The sequence below is a fragment of the Ochotona curzoniae genome, unplaced genomic scaffold (assembly GCF_017591425.1).
Source record: "Ochotona curzoniae isolate NIBS_2020 unplaced genomic scaffold, NIBS_Ocur_1.0 contig_2688, whole genome shotgun sequence".
In the NCBI taxonomy this organism is placed as follows: Eukaryota; Metazoa; Chordata; class Mammalia; order Lagomorpha; family Ochotonidae; genus Ochotona; species Ochotona curzoniae.
The window spans coordinates 5,758,070-5,782,213 of NW_024465553.1; the positions used below are offsets into that span (position 1 = coordinate 5,758,070).

General features: G+C 53.5%; 3 protein-coding genes across 3 annotated transcripts; all 3 read right to left on the minus strand.

Annotated features, from left to right (window-relative positions):
• Positions 1 to 4,296: 4,296 nt before the first annotated feature.
• On the minus strand, positions 4,297 to 9,081 carry LOC121153214 (interferon alpha-inducible protein 27-like protein 2). The gene is made up of 7 exons (XM_040975695.1): positions 9,025 to 9,081; positions 8,891 to 8,929; positions 8,539 to 8,700; positions 8,267 to 8,446; positions 5,177 to 5,212; positions 4,844 to 5,002; positions 4,297 to 4,310 (listed from the first exon to the last, which is right to left on the minus strand). The coding sequence occupies exons 1-7, from the start codon at positions 9,026 to 9,028 to the stop codon at positions 4,297 to 4,299; spliced, it is 594 nt and encodes a 197-aa protein (XP_040831629.1). The 5' UTR covers positions 9,029 to 9,081.
• Positions 9,082 to 11,598: 2,517 nt separating this feature from the next.
• LOC121153215 (interferon alpha-inducible protein 27-like protein 2A) lies at positions 11,599 to 13,826 on the minus strand (the record flags this gene model as incomplete). The annotated part of the gene is made up of 3 exons (XM_040975696.1): positions 11,599 to 11,658; positions 13,342 to 13,562; positions 13,655 to 13,826. Coding segments are annotated over 3 exons (453 nt in total), but the record flags the coding sequence as incomplete, so codon positions are not given.
• Positions 13,827 to 17,828: 4,002 nt separating this feature from the next.
• LOC121153216 (interferon alpha-inducible protein 27-like protein 2A) lies at positions 17,829 to 19,668 on the minus strand. The gene is made up of 4 exons (XM_040975697.1): positions 19,608 to 19,668; positions 18,372 to 18,533; positions 18,100 to 18,279; positions 17,829 to 17,842 (listed from the first exon to the last, which is right to left on the minus strand). The coding sequence occupies exons 1-4, from the start codon at positions 19,666 to 19,668 to the stop codon at positions 17,829 to 17,831; spliced, it is 417 nt and encodes a 138-aa protein (XP_040831631.1).
• Between the last annotated feature and the right edge of the window lie 4,476 nt (positions 19,669 to 24,144).

A 24,144-nucleotide genomic window follows, 5' to 3' on the forward strand; every position in this document is an offset into this window, starting at 1 on the left:
TTGCATATTGGGGCCCACACGATAGGTAGTGATTAAAGTCCTCGCCTTGAACGTACTGGGATCCCATATAGGCATTGGTTCTAGTCCCCGGGGGCTCCCGCTTCCCATCCAGCTCCCTGCTTGTGGCCTGGGAAAGCAGTTGAGGACGGTCCAAAGCCTTGGGACCCTGCTCTCAAGTGAGAAACCCGTAGGAAGCACCTGACTCATGGCTTCAGATCGGCATAGCACCGGCCATTGCGGCTACTTGGAGAGTGAACCATCAGACGGAAGATCTTCCTCTCTGTCTCTCCTCCTCTCTGTATATCTGACTTTCCAATGTAAATAAATAAATCCTAAAAAAAGAAAGAAAGAAAGCGATTTGCATATGAAAAAGGGATCTGTAATCCTTTATTTCCAGTAACACAATCTGCTACAGCAAAGACAAGGAGATAACCCAGATGCCCCTGAGCAGAGCAGGGACACCTAATCCAGGGAATACTACTGAACCATCAAGCAGAATGAAATTCTACCATTTGCAACCAAATGGTCCCAAATAGACACCATTATACACAGTGAAATAAGTCAATCCCAAAAGGACAAACATACGTTCTCTCTCTTTTAAGACAATCTTTATGCAAAATATAACATCAATAGCATATTGAATACTGTTTCACTATATACCATGGGATTTGATATTTGTTTTTATTTTCATTTCTCCAAAAAAGTTTTTCTTTCTTATTGGTTTTTCACAGACTCATAGGTCACACAGCTACGTCATTTGCTCTAAGAGGGTTGTTGATTTTCCTTTTCATTACTTCAGTGACACATTGGTCATTCAGTAACATGTTATTTAACCTCATGTTGTTGTAAAGTTCCTTTTTTCTTCCTGTGGTTGATTTTGTTTTATGGATTTTCATTTAACAGGATAGTTAGTAACTGTGTAATAGGGACTATCCTATCTAGATATGAAGATACAATGCAGTGTGCATCTCTACTTTCAAGTCAAAGTTGGACTCCCAAGAAACTCTTAAAAGCATGATGGACATCTATCATCGTCCATTCCTATGCTGTCAAGATAAACTTAAAGAGCGGAAGGGTGGACTTCGGACTCTTTATGATGGACTATGGTAATAATACTGAGGAATCGGTGGCGGGGAGGGGACTTGGAGAGAGGGTAAGGGAAATCCCAGAGCCTACAGAAATGTATCATAAAAGACAAAGAGAGAGAGAGTTGCCAACCCATTCTTAGGGTGGGTAGAGCAGGGTGTTGGCCTAAGGAGAGTGAGTGTGAGGCCATGATGAATCTTCTAGCCTTATCGCCTCAGGAATATCTGGCATGTCCTACAGGAACCACCCAGAACCTGTCCCAGCCCATGTACCCTTGTCACTCATGTCACAGGTCACTCACATGCACAGCTGCTGCCTTCTCCCATCCCCCATGCTAGGATCTATAAAACCGCAGTGCTGCATACTCTGGCTAATAAATATCTTCCCACAGTCAGCCTGCCATGGGAAAGGGGTCCTGGACCGTCTCCCACCAGGAAGTGGTCTGTCAGACTCTCCACTAACTAATAAAGCCCTTGGTCTGAACTGAAAGGTTCTCCCTTTCTCTCTCGCCCTCAAGTTGTCTGAGCACCTCTAAACCTAACACCCATGTTCTCAGCAGCCTCAGTCACCTACACCAAGATGCTATAGCAACTCCAGTGTCCATCCACCAATGAGGGACAGAAGAAGTGATAGCAACCACACAATGGGGGACCAATCCTTGGATACAAAGAAAGGAAGGAAATGGTCCTGGTGCAATGGCTCAATTGACTCATCTTCGCCTTGCACGTGCCAATATCCCATGTGCTGATTAATGTCCCAGCTGCTCGAATTCCTTTCCAGCCCATGTGGACTCCACTTCCCACCTGCGAAAACCAACAGACTGTCCAATGTGGCATGACCCTGTCTGCCCTCTTGCTTTTTCCTCTCTCTCCTACATTTCATCCCCAGCTGTGTGAAAATTTAATTTTCTCTTCACATTTGGGACATTTATTTTATTTTTAGTGGAAAGGCAGAGTTAGGAATTCTCGCAGTTTACCTCAGATGTGGCTTGAGACTAGGCAGTTTGAAGGGGAGAAACCAGAATATCTGTATGGGCCACATCAATGCAACAGTCCATGTGGAAGACTAGAGCTGGGCTGGTTAGCAGGGACCACAGCTGACCATCACTCACTGGTCCACATTAAAGCTAGGACTGAGGGCCTGACTGTCAGGGTTAGATCACAGTACCCGACAGTGAGTGTCAGTACAGGGGACAGGTCACATGAGGCTTGGCCAAGACATTAATCAACATGAGAGAGAACCAGATATTCTGTGGGGGGGTAAGTGGGCTCACCCCTGCGGTGCTGGTTAGTTTAAGAGCTGGGGGCGGTGATGGGTTTAGCTAGGCATTATGATGGAACGCTCTGACACACATGGGTTCTCATATTTTGGACAGGCCATGCTGGGCCAGGATGTAGCACCCTCAGGCTCACCCTTGAATAGGGTGTGAATTGAGCAGGCCATAAAATCTCCCAGCTCATACAAAGGCCAGGACGAAAGAGGTAGACTATGTCACGTAAGGGCCTAGCACCTGCCAGAACATGTGAGATCTGGTCTGGGAATTGGCCTCGTGGAGAAACTTGAGTAATTCCCCTTGTCAGATGTAGCTTCTGCTAATAATGTGTGGTTCAGGCCCAGGTATTGGTAAAGCCAGGCAGGGTAGCTCTACCAGTCGACAAATGTGTGGGTTGGTTGTGGAGAAGGATGGACCAGACAGGGCTGGGCCAAACCTTAGCTCATTGGCAAGTGCAGGAATCAGGATGGAGTGTGGATCATATTAGCTAGGCTATCACACTTACCAGTTCGCATGATCCACGGATGGGAGCAGACAGGGCAGGGACAGGCTGCTTTAGCCACCAATGAGACTTGGGACTGGAAACAGGCCAGGGCAGGCCAAGCTGCCACATCTGATGGCAAAGGCCATAATAGGAGATGGCTTATGCCGAGCAGGGTCAGAGCAACCACTAACACACACAAGATTTGCGGCTGGGAACAGCATTGCGTATGGAGCAAAGAGCATGTAAGCTGGGTTGTGGTTCCCATGGATAAGCATGAGAGCTTGAATGAAAGGCGCAATCTGGGCTGAACACGACTGCCGTATGCTTTGGCATGGGTGTGGACTGGATCTGAGGTGTGCCAAGACTGGGCTAGACACCAAAAACCACTGGTGCTGGTGGATCAGGTCTGGGGGCAGGCCAGGCTGGGCCAGTTCTTAACACCCACTGGCAGATCCAAGAACCAGGACAGGGTTCAGGACAAGTCAAAACAGGCTGTAACACCAGCCAGTTCACACTAAGGCTGGGACTGGGGCCTTGCTTTTCTAGACAAGGTTACAGCACATACCAACTTGAGCTGTTGACAGCCTGGGCTAGGTGCAGGCTGAGCCGGGCAAGGATACAGCACCTGCCAGCAAATACTGAGGTGAAGAAGGTCATGCTGGGCTGTGCCCAGCAGCACACATAGACCAAGGAGGCGGGGTGTATGAGCCTGGTAGACAGACTGTAGGGGAATCCCATGCTGGGCACTGCCACAACTGGCTAGAATGAGAACTGGGCACACATCTCCAAGACAGCATCCTGAAAATAAACCTAAGCCAGGCAGTCAAACAGCAAGACTCACTCTGCCTGTGAGTTCTGGTGCTTCCAGCCCCAGTGATGCGGCAGGGAGGCGGGGACCCTCTCTCCAAGACATGGCTCTGCATTTGGCACCACCCTCCTCTGCGAGACTTCCAGCCAGCATTCAGTGCCCAACTAGCCTGCTCATCCTCCAGGAAGCCCCACAGCCATCCCACAGGACAGCGTCCTGCCTCCTCTGTGCTCTCAGCTCTATCTGGACCCCTGAGACACCCATGTCACACTCACCATGTCCTCCTGACATCGTAGGGGTGTGGGGACAGGAAGGGCTCCTGCTGTCCAATCTGCATCTATCCAAGAAGCCACTACTTCAGGCTGAAGGGTTGAGTCAGGATTCAGAGCTTGGCACACAAACTCTGTGCATTTCAATTTCCCAGTTGGGGAGCAGTGCCCATCCTGAGTCAGGCTCCCATCCGTGCCATGCCAAGCACCTGACAGGAGCACTGGGTACACACATCTCCCAGGAGACATTTGGATACAGTATCCTAGCCCAGCAGGCAACAGGACAGGCTTGTTCTGCCTGCGAGGTCTGGTGCTGTTCATGCAGAAGGATCCGGGGCTCTGGGGACAGCGGCTGCTGCTCACTCACAGGAGCCTCTCACACCTCAAACCCTGAATGAAGGGTGCACGGAGGCCACGCACAGGTGCCCTCTGCCCACTGTTCCAGGGCCTTGGAGATAAGCCCTTGTAAGCCTGGGCCCAAACAAAGCATGCCATCTACTGCTTCCAGGCCTGGTCCACCTGCCATCTCCCCTGGTCCTTCCAAGACAGCTGGGACAAGGAGACAAAGTCCACAGGTGACAGCCCCCTACTGGCCCACTTCCCCCCACCCACATGGAAGTGAACACAGGAGCCGTGTTTGCATATGACTGTATTCATATTTATTTGATTGACAGGGGTGGGGTAGGTGGCAGTTTGCTTAGGGCCCCCATTCTCATCAATCTCAGTAGGAGGGGCGGGTGTCTCCTCTACCTAAACGCACTATCCAGACCCCCAAAACTAACCCAGCTACACCCAGAATGACATAGGTTGATGTGTCGGGTCCTTTAGCACCTGCAGAAGAGACAGAGGATGAATCCCAGGGGGACAGAGAAACAGGCAGCAGTACCCAGAGTGTTGAGGGTGATGACGCCCTGGACACTCACCCGTAGACTGCAGCTTGGACACCAGGCTGTTCACAGCCACTCTACCCCCATTGGCAATGGCCGCCCTAGACTTCATGCTGGAAGTGATGGCGGCAGCAATGCCCCCCGCGGTGAAGCCTAACCAGCCTAGGACTATAGGCCTGGAGGACACTGCAACAGCTGCAAGGGGGAAGGGCATCATGGAGTCCCTGAGACACAGTCGACCGCTCCTGGGGGCTGCAGGCAAGCCAAGGAGGGCTCTGCTCCTTAGCCGCTGTACCACCGCCCAACACCCTGCAACTCTACCCCGAGTCATTGAAGGACTGGCCACAGCTTGGGGTCCTAGTCACTCACTTGCTCCAACAACAGTGCGAATTCCTTTCAGCAGCTCTAGAAGGAGGCAGAGAGGGGCGGGAAAAGGCAGGAGTGGGTCAGCAAGCGGCCAAATTGCCCTCGCAGCCCAGGGCAGAAGTGACACTCACCTGTCATGGTGGAGCTGAGATTGTGCCAACATTAATGAAGAAGGTCAAGGGCAGGAGTGAATTTATAGCCCCAGCTGACACCAGAGCGCCTCCCACACTCAAAGGAACCCACCCACTTTCTCTTTCTCTGCTCACTGGCCTACCCACCTGGCCCTGCACCTGTTCTGGAAGGAGGGAAAGTGCTTCCTCCACGCGGGGTGAATGTTCAGAAGAGAGTGGAGCTTGCTGGTATCCGAGGACCAAGCTAGAGGCCCATTTAAGAGTGCTGGGGTGCACTTCCCGAGGGGACAAAGCAAGCAAGCCTGGCACTACCCCCCCACTCCAGCTGGAAAACAGCACTCTGGAGGGACGCAGTGCTGCAAGTCTCCTCAAGGTGGCGAGAGTGAGGCGCGCTAGGCACTGGCTGCCAGCCAGGCTTCCCTGCAGCTGAGGCTGCACCTGCCAGCAGCCTCCCTCAGCTCCCAGGCTGTTTTCCTCCTCTGCGAGGGGTCAGCCGCCCCGCCTCACGGAGCTGACTCAAAAGATCCCCTGGAAATCTCCACATGGCTCTGATGCTCCTGTCACTCCATGCTCCCCATGACCTGATACCACTGGACAACTCTGCCAAGGGTCCTAGCCCACCCTCCAGAGGGAGTGAAGAAAGCAACACCTCTGTCCATTCTTTCAGGGATGATGGTAGGCTTTGTGTTGTGTAGGAACTCAAATGAGAGAGAGAGAACCGAACAAAGCCAAACAAACAAACAGAAAGCCTCTCCCTTGGGGAGTGACCAGGAACAGCCCAGGGCCCAGGCTGGGACCCCAGTGACCCTGGGAGAGTGGCAGATGATGTGATGCCATGCCAGGCACCCCTCTCACCTCCAGTGGCCAGGCACACAGGATCCACCCAGGCTAAGACTAAAGGACCACCACAGGAAGCCTGCCCCTATAGCAGCAGGTGTCAGCCCTGGTGGGGAAAGTGTGAGGAGGCCCTGTGCAGCAGCCAGGCACCAAGCAGAAGCCTGAAGCCGCTGAGCTGCATGTTAGAGGTAACCAAAATGTTAAAAGGTCTACATATTAGAAGTGGTTTGAGTAAGTCAAAAGCAACTCGAATATAAAGTAAAAGGGAGAAGTTTCCACAAATAACTTGGGCCACACTCCCAGGCTTAGCCTGTAAGGGTCAGTGGGCCTTAGGCAGGCACTGATAAGAGTAAGAGCAAGGGCCCATTGTCCCCCGCACCCAGGCTCAGGATGGAAGTGTCAGTGGTGCTGATAAAATAAAGTAAAATAGCCCCATGGTCTGTATTTCACACATATGTTACCTACTGCTTTGCATCTGTAACCCCTTAGCTTAGAACAGCTTTGTCTTGTCCTGATGAATAGGGACTTAAGGCATTTCCCAGGCCTTTAGTTTTACCCGTAATTGATTGGAGTGTTTCATACTTGCTTTAAAATGATTGGAGTGTTTTTTCGCGGGCACTGGCTTTGCTGTAACGGCCAAACTGGCCTATAAGAATAGGGCTTGTCCCTAGCTCGAGGTCTTGCTTCATCCACCGGTCCTGCATGGCCGTGTGAAGAACTTGACCCTGGCTAGCCAGCTCAGTAGATTAGCTTGCTGATTGCATCCATGTATGGTTCTTTGCTATCCAACAGAGGGGCGATTTCAGACCCTAACACTGCATGTTCTTCCAGGCCGTCCTCCATGCTGGGCACAGGGATGCTGACTGGAGCAGGGGTGCCCAGACAGGCAGGCAGCTCCTGTGCCCAGGACACAGTACTACCAACCGGACTCCTGGCTCCAGCCTCAGCCTGGCCCAGTCCTGTCCACTGCAGCTGGAATCTTGGCAAGTAAACCAGCTGATAACAGACCTATGTGTTTGTGTCTGGGCTCAGAGAATGCTGGGTTAGGCCACAGCACCCAACCAGCACACGTGGACCTGGAAGGCAGGGGATGTGAGCCCGGAAAGCGGGCTGGGGGGCTTTCATGCTGGGCCACTGCCCCCACTGATGAGAATGAGATCTGGCTGCATGCATCTCCCAGGCAGCCCCTGGACAATGCTCCTAAGTCAGGCTGTCTAAGAACCTGGCTCACTGTGAATGCACGGTGCCATGCTGTTCCCTCCCTGCCCCACAGAGACCCGGCTCTGTAATGGTGATCTGCTCCCCTAGACTGCACTGCACTTGGCACCACCCTCCTCTGCGAAACTTCCAGCCAGCATTCAGTGCCCAACTAGCCTGCTCATCCTCCAGGAAGCCCCGCAGCCATCCCGCAGGTCAGCATCCTGCCCCACTCTGTGCTCTCAGCTCTGTCTGGACCCCTGTGGCCCCCGTGTCACACTCACCATGTCCTCCTGATGTTGTAACCCAGGACAGGGCAGACCCTTCCTGTCCACCACAGCATCGATCACAGGGCCACCACCAGGCTTTGGGGTGAGGGGTTGAGTCAGGGCTTCAGAGCTTGGCACACAAACTCTGCCCATGCCAATTGCCCAATTGGGGAGCAAGTGACCCATCCTGAGTCAGGCTCCCATCCGTGCCATGCCAAGCACCTGACAGGAGCACTGGGTACACACATCTCCCAGGATGCCTCTGGACAAGGGACATAAGTAGGCAAACCAAAGGTAGAGCTGTTCTGCCTGCGAGGTCTGGTGCTGTTCATGCAGAAGGATCCGGGGCTCTGGGGACAGCGGCTGCTGCTCACTCACAGGAGCCTCTCACACCTCAAACCCTGAATGAAGGGTGCACGGAGGCCACGCACAGGTGCCCTCTGCCCACTGTTCCAGGGCCTTGGAGATAAGCCCTTGTAAGCCTGGGCCCAAACAAAGCATGCCATCTACTGCTTCTGGACCTGGTCCACCTGCCATCTCCCCTGGTCCCTCCAAGACAGCTGGGACAAGGAGACAAAGTCCACAGGTGACAGCCCCCCACTGGCCTGCCTCCCCTGCCCAAATGGGAAATGAAGACAGGAGCCATGTTTGCATATGACTATATTCATATTCCATCTCCAGGGATGTGTTAGGGTGAGGGTTTGCCAGGAGATCCTCCTCAGCAATGCGCTTCACTGCAGGGAGAATGTCTCCTCTTCCTAGGCGAGCTACCAAGGCACCCACACCCGCCCCAGCTGTTCCCAGGATGGCATTGGTTGATGCGGCGAGTCCCGCAGCACCTGCAGAAGAGACAGAGGGTGAGCCCTGAGCTGAACAGGGAGACAGGCAGCAGCACCCAGGCTTTGAGGCTGATGACACCCTGGACACTCACCCGCGGACTGCAGCGTGGCCACCAGGCTGCCCGCAGCCACTCCACCCCCATTGGCCACGGCCGCGGCAGACATCATGCTGGAAGCGATGGAGGAGGCAGCGATGCCCCCCGCGGCGAAGCCCAAAGCGCCCAGGACCACGGGCGTGGCTGCCACTGAAACAGCTACAAGGGAAGAAGAGTTTTACAGAGTCTCTGATAGACCACCTGCCTCTGCAAGCACGTGGGGAATGGAGTCTCCTCCTTGCTGGCCGCTCACTGCCACCACTGCCTCCTGCCCCACCCACCGCTTTGCTTGGCCTCCTGTCCAAAGTCAGCCAAGGACTGGCTACAGTTTGGGGACCAAGTAACTCACTTGCTCCAACAACAGCAGCGCCAATTCCTGTGAGTAACCCTAGAAGGAGGCAGATAGGGGAAAGGACGAAAGCAATAGTGAGATCAGTAAGTGGTTGTGCTGCGCTTGCATCCCAGAGCGGGAGCGACACTCACCCATAGTGGAGTTGAGCTGGTTCAGACACGATTAAGGATGGTTAGGGTGCACGGGGATTTATAGCTCCAGCTGACACCCCGAGGCTCCGCCCATAGTCACGATGGCTCCACCCACACTCCCCCCCTCACCCACCTCTGCTCTCTACCTGCCCACCCATCTCTGCACCCGCCCTGGCAGAGGCAAGAGTGCTTCGACCACCCGAGGTGACTCTGGAAGGGAACGGAGCTTGCTGGTTTCGGAGGTCAAAGGTAGAAACACACGTGTGGCTTTGTGGTGCATTTTGCTCATGCACAGAGCAAGCAAACCTGGCACAAACCCCTGCGGCCTCTGCAGATCTCCGCCAGGGGCCAACCGCTAGGCACTGGCCACCAGCCAGGCTTCCCTGCAGCTGAGGCTGCACCTGCCAGCAGCCTCCCTCAGCTCCCAGGTTGTTTTCCTCCTCTGCGAGGGGTCAGCCGCCCCGCCTCACGGAGCAGATGCAGAGGATCCCCTGGAAGTCTCCACATGGCTCTGATGCTCCTGTCACTCCTGATTACGAGCCTTAGCATGAGCTACGCTGATTTGCTATGAAAGCTGAGTTTGTCTCCGCCTTAGGTTTCGTTTCTGCTTTAGGTTTCGTTTCTGCTTCAGGTTTCCTTTCTGATAAACACTGCAAATATGGAAGTTAGGTAACCAGCAACCATCAAGAACTCCCTGTTGCTGAAAAGGCTCTTCGTTAAATAGCTCAGCAATAAGAAAATACCAGAATTGCATTTTTTTCATATTAACCAATCATAAGTGTACTGCCTAAAAAAATTCCTAGGCAATGATAGAAACAATGAGTAACGCCCTCTCTCGAGACTCTCAATCCTGGAAGGCTGTGGCGGTGACAATCGAGGTGCAGCAAGCGCTCAAATGGACCATCCTTGAGGGCTGGCATCAGATGGTTTCCTGGTGATGATTGGGGAATTTGAAATCGAGGCAAAACACTGACTCCACAGGAGAGGATAGGCTGGACAAACCAAAGGAGGGTCCTAGCCCACCCCCCAGAGGGAGTGAAGAAAGCAACATCTCTGTCCATTCTTTCAGGGATGATGGTAGGCTTTGTGCTGTGTTCAGGATGAAGGACATTTGTAAAAGGAGCAATGAGGATAGAAGGAGAGCACACGTTTAGGGGCCAGTGTTGTGGTGTAGTGGTCAAAGACCACACCTGCAATGCTGCCTTTCATGGGGGCACTGGTTTGTGTCCCACTTCTGATCCTGATCCCTGATAATGACCTGCAGAAAGCAGCTGCCCCATGGGAGACACGGATGAAACTCCTGACGCCACTGCAGGCATCTGAGCAGAGAGCCAGTGAATGGTAAAGACATCATGAAACATAAAGCGTTATTCAGAAATAGCCTTGTAGATGTTTGAGGAGCAAGCCTCCCACTGGCCACAAGGAGTGTGCAGGGGAAGGCTCCATCAAGATGTGGGGATTTCAGCCCAGCACTGTGGCACAGCTGGAAAACCACTGCCTTCCATGCCAGCATGCCCTGTGGATGCCGATTGGAGGCCCAGCAACTCCCCTCTGGATCCAGCTCCCTGCTACTGTGCCTGGGAAGAGATGGAGGATGGCCAAGTGCTTGGGTCCCTGCAGCCACATGGAAAACTGGAAGAAGCTCCTGTCTTCTGTCAGCCCAGCCTTGGTCATTTTAGCCTTTTGGGGAGAATAAACCAGCACATAGAGGACTCTCTCTCTCTCTCTCTCTCTCTCTCTCTTTGTCTATTTCACTTTATTCCTGATTCCACATTCATGCAGGGGCCTTGCCTAACTGCCTACTTGCCCATCTAACTCCTCACACTTCTATTCTCACCTGAGACTCCGTCATAATACTAGGAACTCAAATTTGAGACACACACACACAAACAGAGAGAGAGAGAGAGAGAGAGAGAGAGAGAGAGAGAGAGAGCCGAACAAAGCCAAACAAACAAACAGAAAGCCGCTCCCTTGGGGAGTGACCAGGAACAGCCCAGGGCCCAGGCTGGGACTCAGTGACCCTGGGAGAGTGGCAGACAATGTGATGCCACACCAGGCACCCCTCTCACCGCCAGTGGCCAGGCACACAGGATCCACCCAGGCTAAGACTAAAGGACCACCACAGGAAGCCCGCCCCTATAGCAGCAGGTGTCAGCCCTGGTGGAGAAAGTGTGAGGAGTCCTGTGCAGCAGCCAGGCACCAAGCAGAAGCCTGAAGCCGCTGAGCTGCATGTTTGCCAGGCCGTCCTCCATGCTGGGCACAGGGGCTGCTGACTGGAGCAGGGGTGCCCAGACAGGCAGGCAGCTCCTGTACCCAGGACACAGTACTACCAACCGGACTTCTGGCTCCAGCCTCAGCCTGGCCCAGTCCTGTCCACTGCAGCTGGAATCTTGGTGAGTAAACCAGCTGATAATAGACCTATCTGTTTGTGTCTGGGCTCAGAGGATGACGGGATGGTGTGCTAGGAATTGTAAAGCCATTCTGAGGAGTGGGACACACTCCCCTTCTGCTTTCTCTGCAGTTCCACAGAATGCTACCATTGGTCAGCCTTCCCTCCGGAGGACTGACCCGGGGTCACGTGGCTTTGTTCTCAGTAGGAGCTGAGCCCACCAGAGTGTGGACGATGCAGACATGCTGGGCAGAGGCAGGACAGAGAGCGGCAGTGTGGACAGAGGGAGCAGGGACTTCTGACCTTCCAAACTATGAGAGAAGAGGTCTGCACTGTGTGCAATTATCCACTTAGGGCATCTCTGAGCAAGGTCTTCCCTCTCCCACTGGGTGTGGGTCCATCGGACAAGATCACCTTTCCTGCCAGCACAGGTGGTGGACTAAGTCAGGCTGGGCCAAGGACCCACCGTTGTGTGCACAAGACACAAGATCTGCCATGACAGGAGACCTGACAGCGGAATTTGAAGAACTCCTTTGTAAGGATGCTGTCCCTGCAGGTGAGCACACGAGCCAATAGTGCAGGTTATAGCCTGTCTAACCAAGAACAGCCCAGTCCAGCCAGGTTGTGGTACCGGGTACCCACCAGTGTTCATGAGGGTCAGGGATGGGTTAAGGCCATGATGGGGAAGTTCATAACACACAAACACAGATCCCAGAACCAGGACAGGGTGCAAGACAGCCCAGATGGTGTTGTAACACAACCCAGTTCACACCAGGGCCAGGACTGTGGCCTAGCTTTTCTGCACAAGGCTACAGCACGCACCGGCATGAGAGGATGCTTCGGGGAGCCCGGTCTGGACCAGGATATAGCACCTGCACCAAAAGCTGAGGTGATGCATGCCTTGCTGGATTAGGCCATAGCACCCAACCAGCACACGTGGACCTGGAAGGCAGGGGATGTGAGCCCGGAAAGCGGGCTGGGGGGCTTTCATGCTGGGCCACTGCCCCCACTGATGAGAATGAGATCTGGCTGCATGCATCTCCCAGGCAGCCCCTGGACAATGCTCCTAAGTCAGGCTGTCTAAGAACCTGGCTCACTGTGAATGCACGGTGCCATGCTGTTCCCTCCCTGCCCCACAGAGACCCAGCTCCGTAAGGGTGATCTGCTCCCCTAGACTGCACTGCATTTGGCACCACCCTCCTCTGCGAGACTTCCAGCCAACATTCAGTGCCCGCCTAGCCTGCTCATCCTCCAGGAAGCCCCGCAGCCATTCCGCAGGTCAGCGTCCTGCCCCCCTGTGCTCTCAGCTCACCATGTCACTCACCATGTCCTCCTGATGTTGTAACCCAGGACAGGGCAGACCCTTCCTGTCCACCACAGCATCGATCCCAGGGCCACCACCAGGCTTTGGGGTGAGGGGTTGAGTCAGGGCTTCAGAGCTTGGCACACAAACTCTGCCCATGCCAATTGCCCACATTGGGGAGCAAGTGACCCATCCTGAGTCAGGCTCCCATCCGTGCCACGCCAAGCGCCTGACAGGAGCACTGGGTACACACATCTCCCAGGATGCCTCTGGACAAGGGACATAAGTAGGCAAACCAAAGGAAAAGCTGTTCTGCCTGCGAGGTCTGGTGCTGTTCATGCAGAAGGATCCGGGACTCTGGGGACAGCGGCTGCTGCTCACTCACAGGAGCCTCTCACACCTCAAACCCTGAATGAAGGGTGCACGGAGGCCACGCACAGGTGCCCCCTGCCCACTGTTCCAGGGCCTTGGAGATAAGCCCCTGTAAGCCTGGGCCCAAACAAAGCATGCCATCTACTGCTTCTGGACCTGGTCCACCTGCCATCTCCCCTGGTCCCTCCAAGACAGCTGGGACAAGGAGACAAAGTCCACAGCTGACAACTCCCCACTGGCCCGCCTCCCCTGCCCAAATGGGAAATGAAGACAGGAGCCATGTTTGCATATGACTATATTCATATTTCATCTCCAGGAATGTGTTAGGGTGAGGGTTTGCCAGGAGATCCTCTTCAGCAATGCGCTTCACTGCAGGGAGAATGTCTCCTCTTCCTAGGCGAGCTACCAAGGCACCCACACCCGCCCCAGCTGTTCCCAGGATGGCATTGGTTGATGCGGCGAGTCCCGCAGCACCTGCAGAAGAGACAGAGGGTGAGCCCTGAGCTGAACAGGGAGGCAGGCAGCAGCACCCAAGCTTTGAGGCTGATGACACCCTGGACACTCACCCACGGACTGCAGCGTGGCCACCAGGCTGCCCGCAGCCACTCCACCTCCATTGGCCACGGCCGCGGCAGACATCATGCTGGAAGCGATGGAGGAGGCAGCGATGCCCCCCGCGGTGAAGCCCAAAGCGCCCAGGACCACGGGCGTGGCTGCCACTGAAACAGCTACAAGGCAAGAAGAGCATCACAGGGTCTCTGAGAGACCACACGCACATCTTGGGGCTGTGAGCAGGCGGATTAAAGGGTCTCAGCCTTGCCAGATTCCTGATACCCAATATTGCCTCCTGCCATACCCACCACCAACAATGGCCTCTATCTCGGGTCTGTGAAGGACTGCCATGGGTTTTGGACCGAATCACTCACTTGCTCCAACAGCAGCGCCAATGCCTTTCCGCAGCCATAGGACCAGGCGGAGAGGGGAAGGGTCGATGGCATGAGTGGGTCATCATGTGGCCGCGCTGCCCACGCAGACCAGGATGGGAACGACAGTCAACCCTCATGGTGGAGCTGAGCTTGTTCCAACACGAATAAGGAAACTTAAGACCGTCTGGGGGATTTATACGCCAGACAACACCCTGGGCGCTGCCTGTCCCCATGAGGACCCCACCCACCTCCCCGCCTCTACTCACTGGTTGGAATGCCCCGCCTCTGCACCTGCACTGAAAGTAGAGATCGCTCCCCACACACGAGGTGATTCAGTGAACGAGAACGGAGCTTGCTGGTATCCGAGGACCAAGCTAGAGGCCCACTCAGGGCTGCTGGAGTGCATTTCTCAGGGAGACAGAGCAAACAAGCCTGGCACCGCGCCCAACCCCATTAGCACACTCAAATCTCGGAGGGATGCAGTGCTGCCAGTCTCCGCCAGGGGCCAACCGCTAGGCACTGGCCACCAGCCAGGCTTCCCTGCAGCTGAGGCTGCACCTGCCAGCAGCCTCCCTCAGCTCCCAGGCTGTTTTCCTGCCCTGCGAGGGGTCAGCTGCCTCGCCTCACGGAGCTGACTCAAAAGATCCCCTGGAAGTCTCCACATGGCTCTGATGCTCCTGTCACTCCATGCTCCCCATGACCTGATACCACTGGACAACTCTGCCAAGGGTCCTAGCCCACCCCCCAGAGGGAGTGAAGAAAGCAACACCTCTGTCCATTCTTTCAGGGATGATGGTAGGCTTTGTGCTGTGTTCAGGATGAAGGACATTTGTAAAAGGAGCAATGAGGATAGCAGGGAGAGCACACGTTTAGGGGCCAGTGTTGTGGTGTAGTGGTCAAAGACCACACCTGCAATGCTGCCTTTCATGGGGGCACTGGTTTGTGTCCCACTTCTGATCCTGATCCCTGATAATGACCTGCAGAAAGCAGCTGCCCCATGGGAGACACGGATGAAACTCCTGACGCCACTGCAGGCATCTGAGCAGAGAGCCAGTGAATGGTAAAGACATCATGAAACATAAAGCGTTATTCAGAAATAGCCTTGTAGATGTTTGAGGAGCAAGCCTCCCACTGGCCACAAGGAGTGTGCAGGGGAAGGCTCCATCAAGATGTGGGGATTTCAGCCCAGCACTGTGGCACAGCTGGAAAACCACTGCCTTCCATGCCAGCATGCCCTGTGGATGCCGATTGGAGGCCCAGCAACTCCCCTCTGGATCCAGCTCCCTGCTACTGTGCCTGGGAAGAGATGGAGGATGGCCAAGTGCTTGGGTCCCTGCAGCCACATGGAAAACTGGAAGAAGCTCCTGTCTTCTGTCAGCCCAGCCTTGGTCATTTTAGCCTTTTGGGGAGAATAAACCAGCACATAGAGGACTCTCTCTCTCTCTCTCTCTCTCTCTCTCTCTCTCTCTCTTTGTCTATTTCACTTTATTCCTGATTCCACATTCATGCAGGGGCCTTGCCTAACTGCCTACTTGCCCATCTAACTCCTCACACTTCTATTCTCACCTGAGACTCCGTCATAATACTAGGAACTCAAATTTGAGACACACACACACAAACAGAGAGAGAGAGAGAGAGAGAGAGAGAGAGAGAGAGAGAGCCGAACAAAGCCAAACAAACAAACAGAAAGCCGCTCCCTTGGGGAGTGACCAGGAACAGCCCAGGGCCCAGGCTGGGACTCAGTGACCCTGGGAGAGTGGCAGACAATGTGATGCCACACCAGGCACCCCTCTCACCGCCAGTGGCCAGGCACACAGGATCCACCCAGGCTAAGACTAAAGGACCACCACAGGAAGCCCGCCCCTATAGCAGCAGGTGTCAGCCCTGGTGGAGAAAGTGTGAGGAGTCCTGTGCAGCAGCCAGGCACCAAGCAGAAGCCTGAAGCCGCTGAGCTGCATGTTTGCCAGGCCGTCCTCCATGCTGGGCACAGGGGCTGCTGACTGGAGCAGGGGTGCCCAGACAGGCAGGCAGCTCCTGTACCCAGGACACAGTACTACCAACCGGACTTCTGGCTCCAGCCTCAGCCTGGCCCAGTCCTGTCCACTGCAGCTGGAATCTTGGTGAGTAAACCAGCTGATAATAGACCTATCTGTTTGTGTCTGGGCTCAGAGGATGACGGGATGGTGTGCTAGGAATTGTAAAGCCATTCTGAGGAGTGGGACACACTCCCCTTCTGCTTTCTCTGCAGTTCCACAGAATGCTACCATTGGTCAGCCTTCCCTCCGGAGGACTGACCCGGGGTCACGTGGCTTTGTTCTCAGTAGGAGCTGAGCCCACCAGAGTGTGGACGATGCAGACATGCTGGGCAGAGGCAGGACAGAGAGCGGCAGTGTGGACAGAGGGAGCAGGGACTTCTGACCTTCCAAACTATGAGAGAAGAGGTCTGCACTGTGTGCAATTATCCACTTAGGGCATCTCTGAGCAAGGTCTTCCCTCTCCCACTGGGTGTGGGTCCATCGGACAAGATCACCTTTCCTGCCAGCACAGGTGGTGGACTAAGTCAGGCTGGGCCAAGGACCCACCGTTGTGTGCACAAGACACAAGATCTGCCATGACAGGAGACCTGACAGCGGAATTTGAAGAACTCCTTTGTAAGGATGCTGTCCCTGCAGGTGAGCACACGAGCCAATAGTGCAGGTTATAGCCTGTCTAACCAAGAACAGCCCAGTCCAGCCAGGTTGTGGTACCGGGTACCCACCAGTGTTCATGAGGGTCAGGGATGGGTTAAGGCCATGATGGGGAAGTTCATAACACACAAACACAGATCCCAGAACCAGGACAGGGTGCAAGACAGCCCAGATGGTGTTGTAACACAACCCAGTTCACACCAGGGCCAGGACTGTGGCCTAGCTTTTCTGCACAAGGCTACAGCACGCACCGGCATGAGAGGATGCTTCGGGGAGCCCGGTCTGGACCAGGATATAGCACCTGCACCAAAAGCTGAGGTGATGCATGCCTTGCTGGATTAGGCCATAGCACCCAACCAGCACACGTGGACCTGGAAGGCAGGGGATGTGAGCCCGGAAAGCGGGCTGGGGGGCTTTCATGCTGGGCCACTGCCCCCACTGATGAGAATGAGATCTGGCTGCATGCATCTCCCAGGCAGCCCCTGGACAATGCTCCTAAGTCAGGCTGTCTAAGAACCTGGCTCACTGTGAATGCACGGTGCCATGCTGTTCCCTCCCTGCCCCACAGAGACCCAGCTCCGTAAGGGTGATCTGCTCCCCTAGACTGCACTGCATTTGGCACCACCCTCCTCTGCGAGACTTCCAGCCAACATTCAGTGCCCGCCTAGCCTGCTCATCCTCCAGGAAGCCCCGCAGCCATTCCGCAGGTCAGCGTCCTGCCCCCCTGTGCTCTCAGCTTCACCATGTCACTCACCATGTCCTCCTGATGTTGTAACCCAGGACAGGGCAGACCCTTCCTGTCCACCACAGCATCGATCCCAGGGCCACCACCAGGCTTTGGGGTGAGGGGTTGAGTCAGGGCTTCAGAGCTTGGCACACAAACTCTGCCCATGCCAATTGCCCACATTGGGGAGCAAGTGACCCATCCTGAGTCAGGCTCCCATCCGTGCCACGCCAAGCGCCTGACAGGAGCACTGGGTACACACATCTCCCAGGATGCCTCTGGACAAGGGACATAAGTAGGCAAACCAAAGGAAAAGCTGTTCTGCCTGCGAGGTCTGGTGCTGTTCATGCAGAAGGATCCGGGACTCTGGGGACAGCGGCTGCTGCTCACTCACAGGAGCCTCTCACACCTCAAACCCTGAATGAAGGGTGCACGGAGGCCACGCACAGGTGCCCTCTGCCCACTGTTCCAGGGCCTTGGAGATAAGCCCTGTAAGCCTGGGCCCAAACAAAGCATGCCATCTACTGCTTCTGGACCTGGTCCACCTGCCATCTCCCCTGGTCCCTCCAAGACAGCTGGGACAAGGAGACAAAGTCCACAGCTGACAACTCCCCACTGGCCCGCCTCCCCTGCCCAAATGGGAAATGAAGACAGGAGCCATGTTTGCATATGACTATATTCATATTCCATCTCCAGGGATGTGTTAGGGTGAGGGTTTGCCAGGAGATCCTCCTCAGCAATGCGCTTCACTGCAGGGAGAATGTCTCCTCTTCCTAGGCGAGCTACCAAGGCACCCACACCCGCCCCAGCTGTTCCCAGGATGGCATTGGTTGATGCGGCGAGTCCCGCAGCACCTGCAGAAGAGACAGAGGGTGAGCCCTGAGCTGAACAGGGAGGCAGGCAGCAGCACCCAAGCTTTGAGGCTGATGACACCCTGGACACTCACCCACGGACTGCAGCGTGGCCACCAGGCTGCCCGCAGCCACTCCACCTCCATTGGCCACGGCCGCGGCAGACATCATGCTGGAAGCGATGGAGGAGGCAGCGATGCCCCCCGCGGTGAAGCCCAAAGCGCCCAGGACCACGGGCGTGGCTGCCACTGCAACAGCTACAAGGCAAGAAGAGCATCACAGAGTCTCTGAGAGACCACACACACATCTTGGGGCTGTGAGCAGGCGGATTAAAGGGTCTCAGCCTTGCCCGATTCCTGATACCCAATATTGCCTCCTGCCATACCCACCACCAACACTGGCCTCTATCTCGGGTCTGTGAAGGACTGCCATGGGTTTTGGACCGAATCACTCACTTGCTCCAACAGCAGCGCCAATGCCTTTCCGCAGCCATAGGACCAGGCGGAGAGGGGAAGGGTCGATGGCATGAGTGGGTCATCATGTGGCCGCGCTGCCCACGCAGACCAGGATGGGAACGACAGTCAACCCTCATGGTGGAGCTGAGCTTGTTCCAACACGAATAAGGAAACTTAAGTCCGTCTGGGGGATTTATACGCCAGACAACACCCTGGGCGCTGCCTGTCCCCATGAGGACCCCACCCACCTCCCCGCCTCTACTCACTGGTTGGAATGCCCCGCCTCTGCACCTGCACTGAAAGTAGAGATCGCTCCCCACACACGAGGTGATTCAGTGAACGAGAACGGAGCTTGCTGGTATCCGAGGACCAAGCTAGAGGCCCATTTAAGAGTGCTGGGGTGCACTTCCCGAGGGGACAAAGCAAGCAAGCCTGGCACTACCCCCCCACTCCAGCTGGACAACATCAACTCTGGAGGGACGCAGTGCTGCCAGTCTCCTCAAGGTGGCCGAGGAGCGCGCTAGGCACTGGCCACCAGCCAGGCTTCCCTGCAGCTGAGGCTGCACCTGCCAGCAGCCTCCCTCAGCTCCCAGGCTGTTTTCCTGCCTCTGCGAGGGGTCAGCTGCCTCGCCTCACGGAGCTGACTCAAAAGATCCCCTGGAAATCTCCACATGGCTCTGATGCTCCTGTCACTCCATGCTCCCCATGACCTGATACCACTGGACAACTCTGCCAAGGGTCCTAGCCCACCCTCCAGAGGGAGTGAAGAAAGCAACATCTCTGTCCATTCTTTCAGGGATGATGGTAGGCTTTGTGTTGTGTTCAGGATGAAGGACATTTGTAAAAGGAGCAATGAGGATAGCAGGGAGAGCACACGTTTAGGGGCCAGTGTTGTGGTGTAGTGGTCAAAGACCACACCTGCAATGCTGCCTTTCATGGGGGCACTGGTTTGTGTCCCACTTCTGATCCTGATCCCTGATAATGACCTGCAGAAAGCAGCTGCCCCATGGGAGACACGGATGAAACTCCTGACGCCACTGCAGGCATCTGAGCAGAGAGCCAGTGAATGGTAAAGACATCATGAAACATAAAGCGTTATTCAGAAATAGCCTTGTAGATGTTTGAGGAGCAAGCCTCCCACTGGCCACAAGGAGTGTGCAGGGGAAGGCTCCATCAAGATGTGGGGATTTCAGCCCAGCACTGTGGCACAGCTGGAAAACCACTGCCTTCCATGCCAGCATGCCCTGTGGATGCCGATTGGAGGCCCAGCAACTCCCCTCTGGATCCAGCTCCCTGCTACTGTGCCTGGGAAGAGATGGAGGATGGCCCAAGTGCTTGGGTGCCTGCAGCCACATGGAAAACTGGAAGAAGCTCCTGTCTTCTGTCGGCCCAGCCTTGGTCATTTGGCCGCAGTGCTTTGGCCCTGCCACTCCTGTGGGAGACACAGAAGGAGTTCCAGGCTCCTGGCTTCAAACTGGCCTACCCTACTTGTCGCATCCTTTTGGGTGTAAAGCTTCAAATTGAGGACTGTGTTTCTTTCTCTCTCTTTTTCTCTCTCTCTAACTTAAACTTTCTTTTTTATTGATGTTTTATTTTTTTTAAAATTTATTTTTATTGGAAAGGCAGATATACAGAAAGAAGGAGAGACAGAGAGGATGATCTTCCATCCAATGATTCACTCCCCAAATGGCTGCAACGGTTGGAGCTGAGCCATTCCGAAGCCCGGAGTCCGGAGCTTCTTCTGGGTCTCACACGTGGGCGCAGAGTCCCAAAGCTTTAGGCAGTCCTCAACTGCTTTCCCAGGCCACAAGCAAGGATCTGGATGGGAAGTGGAGCCACCGGGATTAAAACCAGCGCCCATATGGGATCCCAGCACATCCAAGGCGAGGACTTTAACCACTACACTATAACACCAGACCCCTAACTTGGCCTTTCTAATAAATCTTAATTAAAGAAAGGAGAGAAGAGCCACAAAAATTCAGGGAGAAGGAGACAGGAAGACAGACAGAGGTTGGAGTTCTACACCTGTCCACCTTCGCTGTGTGGGTAACAAAGGATTGAAAACCATCCGCAGACACAGGAAGGGGCCTGTGTTCATCTGCCCTCTGGAAACATCAGAGGGAACAGGGACATCTGACTTCCAAACTGCAAGAGAAGCCTGCACCGTTTGCTGCCATCCAGTCAGGGGCATCACTTAGCAAGGTTGCCCACTCACTCATCCTCTGCCACACTGGCCTTTGCTGTTCATCTCTTTCATCTCCTCTCCCAGATCTCTGGTCAGTTAGAGCATCCCACTTTCAACCCCTATGCTTGTTCTCCGCTAAGATTCTACTTCCTGGGTCATTGCCCCCTGCCCCAGGGCCTGAAGGACCATCTGTGTTCTCAGCATCCAGGATTTGATGCACACCTACCCACATGTTACCTGGGATCCTAAGACTTGTCCTCCCAGGCCCCTTGGTGAGCTCACTTCACAGCAACCTGTCACCAGCCTCTACTTCCTCACCTTCACAAAGACAAAGATGTGATTGTACCCACCACATTTGCGTGCTTAAAACCCCTCAGCAGCCTTGTGTGACCCACAGGCCAGAGCCCAAGTTCTCTAAGAAGAACGCATGAGCCCTCTGTGACCTGGCCTCTGCCTGCCTCCCTCTGCTAGCTAATGCTGTAGCTCCCAACTATGTCCCGGTCCTAGGAGACAAAGAATTCCCTCCCTGCTGGACCAGGCCTGGCCCAGGCATATTATCAGGTTGGGAAGTATCAGGCTCAGTGTCAGGGAACAACGTATATCTAGATTAACTCACAGCAAGCCTTTTTTGGGAGTGCTCCATGTAAACTGGTCCAGTATGAAAGAGCAGAGAAGTTGTGGCCTGGGTCAGGAGGTGAGAATTTGTACACAAAGATCAAAACAGGATGTGCAGTAGGGACAGAAGTGGATGTCTTTTAGTGGGCCCTGCAGGTGCAGCCAAGTTGCTATAGGGACACGGCAAGATGTGGTTCATGTTCTAGCTACAGTTTCCTGGCTCGGTTTGCTGTGCACCCTGCACACAAGCAGCACAGCCATTTTTTTCAGCCAAGGGCCCAACAACTGGTAGAGCAAGCTTGCACTTTGTCCTGACTGCCCGCTTCCTTACCCAGTGGGCCTTACAGGAAGCCTGCCCATCACACACTCTCAGTCTCCCCAGGCCATGTGCATGGCACCTAATCACTCCGGTATGGATATTCTGTTCCTCGCCACAGAATTTTCCAGCTGTCACCTCAGCTGGATATGCAGCTCGCAAGGATGAAAGGTCAGCCCTCATTCGCTGTGTCTTCTCAGAGGCCAGAGATGAAGGAGGCCTGAGTGAATATTTCAGAGAAAGATGCATGCATGGGTCAAGAATATGGCTTCATGCAGTAAAGGATACTACAGTATTTCCATAGTCAATTCACAGACTGGGAAAAAACACAAATGATGCATGTGACATGGGGCTAATATTCAGGTCATACACAGAACTGCAACTCAACCACAGCAATGCAGTTCATTAGGTTGAAAACTGACCTAGAACCTGATTTTTTTCTTTCTTTTTTTTTAACACTTATTCATTTAAATCTGGGAGGCCGATTTATAGAGAGGAGAGAAAGATCTTCCACCTGCTGATTCACTCCTCAAATGGTCACAATGGCTAGAGCTGAGCTGATTTGAATTCATGAGCCACTAGCCTCTTCCGGGTCTCCCATGCTGTGGTCCCAAGGCTTTGAACTATCTTCCAGTGCTTTCTCAGGCCACAAGCAGGGATCTGGATGCGAAGTGGAGCAGCCAGTACATGGACCCGTCTCCATATTGGATCCCAGAGTTTCAGGGGTAGGATTAGCCAGTGGATCTGTTCTGCTGAACTCGGTTTTTCAAAGACAATCAAGAGATAAATAGCCATCAAGCAAATGCAAAGATGCTTAGCATTGCTAGGCATTAGCAACAACCAAAGCCGCTGTATAGATGCTATCAGAAAAACAATCACAAGGGTTGAGGAGGAACAAGTGGAGATATGGAAGGTTCTATGCACCGTGAGTAGGTTTGTAAAATGGTACAGCTACTATGCAGAGCACTGTGGCACTTCCCCCAAGAGACTAAAAATAGAATAACCACATGACCAAGCAACCCAATCTACTTGCAGAGACACAGGATGTTAAAGAGATATTTATATTTCCAGAAGCAGGGTAGCTGGGTCATATGGCAGATCAATTTTCAGTTCTCTCAGCACTCCATACAGACTTCCATAGTGGTTGTACTAGCCTGCACTCCCACCAACAGTGGAGGGTACCTTTCTTCCCACATCCACGTCAACAGGCATTGTTAGTGGAGTTCCGAATGCAGGCCATTCTCAGTGAAGTAAGGTGGAAGCGCAATGTTGTTTTCATTTGTAATTCCCTGAAAGCTAGGGAGTCTGAGCAGTGTTTCATAAATTACCTATTCGAATTTGTTCTTTTGAAAAATGTCTGTTCATTTCCTTCCCCCATTTCTTCACAGTGTTGTTTGTTTTGCTGCTGTTGAGTTTCTGAAAATCTTTGTAAATGCTGAATATTTGACCCCTCTCGGGTTGTGTAGTGTGCTAAGGTTTTCCCCTATTCTCTTGTTGATCATTTCCTTTGCTGGACAGCAGCTGTTTTGTTAGATGTAGTTCCATTTCTGTATTCTGCCTGTGACTGCCTGTGCTTTTGGAGTCTTTTCCAGAAGTCTTTCCCAATTCCTCTATCTTGAAGAGTGCTTTCTGTGTTTTTCACTAATAGTTTGATGATTCCTGGGTGTAGATTTTGGCCCTTGATCCATTTATAACTGAGTTTTGTAAAAGTGACAGGGAAATTAAATCTGCACATGATTTTTAAAAATGGGTTATCCTATATTTACAGCAGCACAATCTAGAAGAGCAGACTTGGAAACAACCCAGATGCCCATCCAAGGAGGAGTGCATAATGAAACTGTGGTACAGCTGCTCCATGCAACACTACTCAGCCATTGAGAAGAATGAAATTTCATCACTTGCAACCAAATGGTCCCAACTAGACACCATTATACACAGTGAAATAAGTCAATCCCAAAAGGACAAACATGGTATGTTTTCTCTAATACAAGACAATCAACATGCAAAATATAACATCAATAGTCGTTTCAATACTGTTTTTGCTATATCTCATGGGATTTGATGTTTGTTTTTATTTTCATTTCTCCAAAAAACTTTTTCTTTCTTATTGGTTTTTCACAGACTCATAGGTCACACAGCTACGTCATTTGCTCTAAGAGGCTTGTTGATTTTCTTTTTCATTTCTTCAGTATGCATTGGTCATTCAGTAACATGTTATTTAACCTCATGTTGTTGTAAAGTTCCTTTTTTCTTCCTGTGGTTGATTTTGTTTTATGGATTTTCATCTAACAGGATAG